The following is a 6765-nucleotide window of genomic DNA, read 5'->3' as shown; positions in this document are numbered from 1 at the left end:
TGGCCACTACAGTGAAAGAGAAAATATGAGACATATCATTGTGATTTGCTAAAAAAGATAGAATGAGGAAGGGGGTTTGGAAGGGAAATGGACACTGTTTTTGACGTACTGAAGAAACTATTTGAGTAAAAATCTATCTGAAAATAGGTCTAAATAATACACAGAAGTGGAGAATCCGTACAACGTCGCACGAAGCCCGTCGATGTTGAGCAGTGTGTTCATTGGCGAGGATAATCAGTGGTCACCATCAACTCCGAAGTTTCAAGGGGGAGAGAGAGGTCGTACACTTTTAAGAATCAAAGCCATTGAGATTTTGGGGGGTGTGAACTCTAGTATTCAGTAAAAAAATGTGAGTGTGTGTGAACTCTAACCAAATTTGGAACTGACATGCCACCAAGATCACACAAGAGAAGATTTATTATTAGGAGATGGATGGTGTAAAGGATCAAGAGAAAAAAACAAACAACCTGTGAAGAGCATAGATAAATATTGGGGTTAAAAGTTGGAACAAAAGCTAAAAACCTGGATAACAGGACAAAGGTTGTACGACTGTTTTACCTATTAATTCGAACTACTTATTGACGCAATTGAGGTTGAAAGAAACTTCCTCATGCCTAATACTCAACAACAGATTCGGAGCAATTATTCTAAAATAGATGTTTTTTTTTTATAGAATAAGTCTCAGGTTTTATAAAATTTCGAACGAACACCTAAAAGAAAGCCATGGGTGTACAAATTTTAGTCGAGCAATTTCTGCGATTCAAGTTTCAACTATGATGTAAAATATGCCTTAGATAATAATTCAATGAATATTACCATAATTTACCCTCTCTTTCCCAGTAGATCTATATCTATATCTATCATCTACCCTCTACCTTCAGACCTGAGTCTATGGCACAGTCTGGCCTTTTCTTAAAGAAACCAGTTAATTGGCTATGTTAGAAAACATAGAAAATGACAATAAAATAAAATGGTCCCCAACTTTCCTGACTATAAAACAACAAGCAAAAGCATCAATCTTCCTGCTTTAGTCCCTGCGGCTGTATTTTTTTGGGAGACTTAAAAGCAGCTTGAAACAGTGTAACTCTCTTTTTTTCCCTCTCACCACAGGGAGGGGAGGGGGAGCCCTCCATAGGTTAAACTGTTCTGTTCATTGTATTGTTATGATCTGCAAAAAGAGGAGAAAAGTGGGCTATCTTTTGCACACTCCTAGTTCTAGGATTGTCAGTTTGTGAGCCTGTATAAATTATATCTAACTTTTTCCCTGTTAGGTATGGTGGGCAAGCATAGGGATGTTGAAAGGACAGTGATTATCACAATTTCTGAAAAAATGAAAAAGAAATAAAAAATGGGTGGCTACTGATTATGTATGCATTCATTCATCATAGTATTGTGCTGCTAAGATTGATTTTTAGAAGCATATCGGTTTGTGTTTGGATGCTTTTGTGATCCTTACTGCATATTTGTTCCTTTGGACTCCTTCACTTGTCCCTTTCTGGTTCCGTAACCTTAGTCTGTAAAGGTCGCATACCTACATATCCAACACCCTACACCCTCATCTGATTCCTAAATTAATACACTATTAATGCTACTAGTTTGTGCCACTTCAAACGAATACCCTTTCAATATCAATTGTTTAAAGACATCAATGAATGAACCATTTCTTTTTTCTTAAAAAGTAAGGACATTCATGAATTAATATTATTGAGTCGCGTATGTACTGCTCATTTCCCTCCGTGCAAGTTATGAAGCATCATCATCATGATTCATCAATGACAATAACTAGGCGCGCACATGGAGTATGGACCACACAGTACATGCTGAATTTACCAACAAGAATCGATATATTCACATGTACTTGTTACCGTGTTTCTTTTCTTTTCTTTAAGAGATTCCTTTTTCAACATAATACACGAGACGTGTTCTTTTATCCTTACAAAAATTTCCTGAACATACATACAACCAATCATCTGCAATATTACAAGCGAATATATCTACCTGTATAATTTGTACGGTTTCGTTATTTGCATCACTTTTACGAACAATAGGCAACAAGAATGAGGTAGAAAAAAGAGTAGCAGCAGCAGAAGAAGAAACTAGCATAGGCTTTCTCTTTCAGCTTTGTTTTGGTACACCTCTCCAGAGATCCATTAAAATCATCAAATATTTTTGCTAGATTTCATACGACAAACTCATGCAGCAAATGGGGATTGCCAAACCTGTGTTGTTGCTTTCCTGAATCCGTGAAATGATAATCTAGTAAATCAGTCTCCGGGGAAGAGGCCAATGTTTGATTACCTCGTTTGTGGATGGCATCCTCAGACATGGAAAACCCATCACTTTCACAGTTCCTCAACTCCAATGCAAGCGAAACGTGGCCTCCCACAGTAAAGTTACCCAACTCTGATAAATCATATGTGGCATGACTAGAACCTATTAGGCTCCCGTAGCCACCGTTCGGATTTGTCGAGATAGAATGAAGGTTGTTGTTGCTGCTGCTGTTAATGTTATTCATGCCAAGCCTTAGGTTCTGGTCACCCTGCAATTTCTCAGTTCCAGAATGCATCACCATATTTTCTGCGTTGACCCCCCTATCCAGTTCGGCTAGAGGTTGGGGTTGGGCATTATCAACAGTTACTAAATTGCTATCAGACTCTTGAACATCATCCCTCTTACCTTTGACCGTGTTCTCAGATGAAAGGTTGCAGTTCATCTCGAAATCTCCAAACTCTTCGTTGTACATTTCCTCAACCATTGGCTTCCAAAGACGCACCCTTGCATTGATGAACCAATTTGCTACCTGATATCAATATTGGATAGCTCAACAAAAATTAGAAACCATGGTACTGAACTGAAACTTAGACTTTCGTTACAGAAAACATAGTCTCCATGAAAACAGTTACGTATAGTTCATATATTTTTTCAATAATATACCTGGTTTCTGGTCAAGCCTGTTTGTCTAGCCAGCATAATTTTCTCGGAATCCTTGGGATAACTGGGTTCAATTATCAAATGTAAGCTCAAGAGTTTTATTAAAATGAGAACATAAAAGATTAGTATAGTGTGATTTATTGCAAAACACCAAGTATAGGGTGAGGGTGACATGTGACGTACGGATGAAGAAAATGTTCGAAGAGCCAAGCACGAAGTATTGAAACAGAACTTTCAGGAAGTCCCCTCTGAGGCCTCCAAGCTTGTCGCATTACGCCAAGTTGCTGAAGGGCCTTTTGTTGTCTGAGTTGCTGATCCACATAGCGGAGACGGGGTATTCCCTCTTGCTCCCCAAGGCTCCTTTGCGTCACTTGAATTTGGACACTGATGGCATCACGCAAACACCGAAAGTGGCGAGAAATTGTTCTTAAAGCAAGTGCTGTATATGGTTCTACTGCTCCAAACCCAGCAACCATGTCAAAAGATGACACCACAATCTGCATCTGATGGCAGTACTGTCTGTATCTTTTATCCACCTATAACCAGTGGAAACAAAGGATAACGGAGTTAACCGTCGGCCATCAAACACTCATAAATTCATAATTCATAACTAACTGTCCTTTCAATAGTAAAGCATATCTTTCAAACATTGGAGCAACAGATCAGTTTTATAGATATAACTATTTTATTTCGACACAACAATTATAGATACAACTGAAGAGCAATATTGTGTCCGCTTAATTAATTCTTTCACATGTTGTGAAATGGAAAATCTTAAACGAAAAAACATAAAGTTTGTGAACATCAATTGTTTAATAAATGGCATTACTGGTGGTGCACTTGTTCAATCTGCTGTGACAGCTAATCTTTGAAACCAATTTACTACGGTTACTGTTTTGGGCAATTGGAATCTCTGCAAACCACACAGTATACGCATAGGTACAGCAGAGCTTTTCCAAACAGTGTAAAACTTCAGAGGTCTAAAAACTAGAAAACAAAAAAACATACGTATATTCCCATGTAGAAGAGTAAAGTTGGGAAAAACAAGTTATGGTATTCCCATGTAAAACATAAACATCTACGAGGAAAATGGGAAACAGATTACTATAAGCCAATTATGTCAATGGAATGAAAAGAAAGAATGCAATTTAAAAGTTTGGAGTTATGTACACTACCTCATCCAGCATGGATAAAAGCTTTGTTTTCTTATCTAACAAGTTCTGCCGTTCTGCAGATGATAGTTCACCATTAGGAGCTGAAGACATTTGGGTAGATTTTTCATAAGAATTTTTAGAGCCATCTAATCCAATGTCACGGTGGTTCTCTTGTTTTTCCATTCCAGGTTGCTTCAAAGCCTTTCGGACACTAACTATTTCATCAAGCAACTCTTGTGCCGCCCTAAGGTATTGGGAGTTTAAAATACTGTTGGAGTAACCCGGCAGATCGGAGGGGACTTCTTTAAGACACATTGAGGGGTGGGGGCTGTAAAAACTCTCCTTTTTTATAATCTCATGAAAGCCTCCAGAAGACACAGATCCCATGCATCCATCACTTCTAAAATCTTCACGTAGGTTATAAGCATCATCATCTTTGAGAGACAAAGTTCCCTTTGGGTTTGAAAAATCAGTCATTAGAGGTAAGAGACCAGTGTCGTGATATTGGTATTGAAATGGCGAGACAGATGCAGTTGAAGGCATGTGTGTTCCGAGATGGAATCAGCTGCGCATCGCTTTTAGGGAAATGAGTAGCGACTGTATTATTATGAATCCCCTGCTATTCTGTTCCGTTAGTGAACAAGGTTAGAGTGATGCGGAATCATCAAAAGCTCATTGAATTAAAATATTTAAAACTATGTATAACAAAATTACGGAAAATAATCAACGCCAACTTCAATCAATATGCACAGTATAATCAAAATCACAGTGTGTGCTTTGTTTGAGGATCAGGATAAGCATATGATACGGACAAAGTAATTCAAACCATCAAAATATGTATAGCACGATGAGGAATTGGAGTGCTTTGGCCATTATTCAATACCATTATTTCTTTTATTTTTCATTTGGCAGCTTTGGTTTTGGAGATTTTGTCACAACAGATACGCGTGGGGAAAAATCCTCCAAGATCTACAATAACAAAAATTGGTTTCTGGCCTCAAAGTTCAAACCCAAGCTCACTAACCAACTGCAAGAACTAGCTTGAAACGCCCCAGAATTTCGGGTCTAAGCGTTCTTCCAAACAAATGCAAAACGATTTAGTATATTCACATGGTCAGATCAGGAAAATTGTGGGGGTTATGATAAAAAAGGAGAATGGTGGTCTGAAAAACTTTGATTAATGTGATACTCAGTTGTTGAAAGGCGTGCAAATTCTCGCGGGTTGGAAGGATAAGAAAGAGAAATAGAGTGGAAAAAATAAACAGACGAAACAAAAGCAAAGTTTATGTGCACACTTTCTAGTTTCATTATAAGCTGTAGATTGAGAAGGTCTTTGAATACAGCTGTTGGTGATGATATATGCTTGCTGGTTGCATTTTGCAACATAGACAAAACGGAGGGAGCATAGAGTGATGTGAATTTGACTAATAACAATAAAAGACAATGAAAAAACAAGCGACCACGAAACGAGAATCCAACATTTCCACTTGTCCAGAACACAGAAGACATGGTTTCATTGGTGAAAACCGTAAAAATACTGAAGCAGGGAAACACCAATATATGAAGAACAAAAACACTATCAGATTGAAAACTTAGACCCGCGTAAAGCACCTCACTCATTCACTCTCACTTCTCAAATTATAAACTTCTATCCCGAGTAAGTCAGTAACTTTCACATTCTAATTTTCTGCGTTTTTTAGTCTTCAAATTCCAGCGCCCCCCCCCCCCCCCCCCCATTTGTCCTCCAGTGACCATCACAAGCATCATCCAATACCACAAACAACACTACATCATCAATCATCATCACAATCTATTTTTTAAGGAGACAATCTTTCTAATCTGCTACATAGACCTGTTGTACAAACACCAAATTAGAAAGAATGAAAGAAAAGAAAAGAAAAATACCTGAAAGTGAGAGATAGAAGCAGTAGCAGGTACTAAATTTCTTTACAAAAAAAAAGAGTTTTCTAGAGCAGAAATGTTAGACAACAATCCATAAATTGAGTTTGAGGTAGCCCAGACAAATGGCAATCCCAAGAGATTATATTTCAAACAAAGACCGACCTCCTGATCATTAGAACAACGACACCAACCAATAAAAAGATATTATTATTAAATTGTAGAACTTGTCTACTCGCCAACAACACCTACTCTATTTATTAATTTTGTTTAAAAGTAAACTGATATTGGTAAAAAGGAATAAATATTTATTCAATCATTGTGGAGTTTCTCACGTGTGGCAAATGCCTTATGAAGACGGTGTGTGTGTGTGGAAGATGGGAGGTGGTGGGTGTTTGCTTGGAAGGGTTCAAACCCTAACCACCAGTTGGTGGACCTGTAACTTGTAACCCTCCCTCCCTTAAACCTCCACTTAACGCATAAATCATAATAATCCCTCTTTCTCTCTCTTGCGGCAATGAACTCAACTCAACACTTCTGCACACGCAATATCTCAAACAAACCCTCCAAATTTAAATTATCCCACAAATAAAAATAAAAATTCAAAGAATATCTGGGTTGGTTGGATTCGCCATTCGAGGGTAGGTGAAAGCGACAACTTCACACGTCGACGTGTATGTTCCATGTCTTCCTCCAATGATTACGTTCCGTTTATACCACCACCTTATGTTACTGCTTTTCCTCTCCTCACCTCATACATATATAACAGTTCATCATTTTT

At 38.0% G+C, this 6765-nt stretch overlaps 1 protein-coding gene across 4 annotated transcripts; it reads right to left on the bottom strand.

Moving 5' to 3' along the window:
* Positions 1-1825: 1825 nt before the first annotated feature.
* Positions 1826-6765, bottom strand: LOC137820816 (BEL1-like homeodomain protein 7). 4 transcript variants are annotated; one of them, XM_068625079.1, is made up of 5 exons: positions 6320-6765; positions 4107-4709; positions 3115-3467; positions 2935-2995; positions 1826-2800 (listed from the first exon to the last, which is right to left on the bottom strand). In XM_068625079.1, the coding sequence occupies exons 2-5, from the start codon at positions 4626-4628 to the stop codon at positions 2180-2182; spliced, it is 1557 nt and encodes a 518-aa protein (XP_068481180.1). In that variant the 5' UTR covers positions 4629-4709; positions 6320-6765; the 3' UTR covers positions 1826-2179. The 4 variants fall into 4 exon arrangements, with proteins under 4 accessions (XP_068481180.1, XP_068481178.1, XP_068481181.1 ...); XM_068625077.1 differs by having other exon boundaries at positions 5991-6446; XM_068625080.1 differs by lacking the exon at positions 6320-6765 and adding an exon at positions 5991-6154 and having other exon boundaries at positions 4107-4701.

The sequence above is a fragment of the Phaseolus vulgaris genome, chromosome 9 (assembly GCF_000499845.2).
Source record: "Phaseolus vulgaris cultivar G19833 chromosome 9, P. vulgaris v2.0, whole genome shotgun sequence".
NCBI lineage: Eukaryota > Viridiplantae > Streptophyta > Magnoliopsida > Fabales > Fabaceae > Phaseolus > Phaseolus vulgaris.
This window is presented reverse-complemented; position numbering and strand designations above follow the sequence as displayed.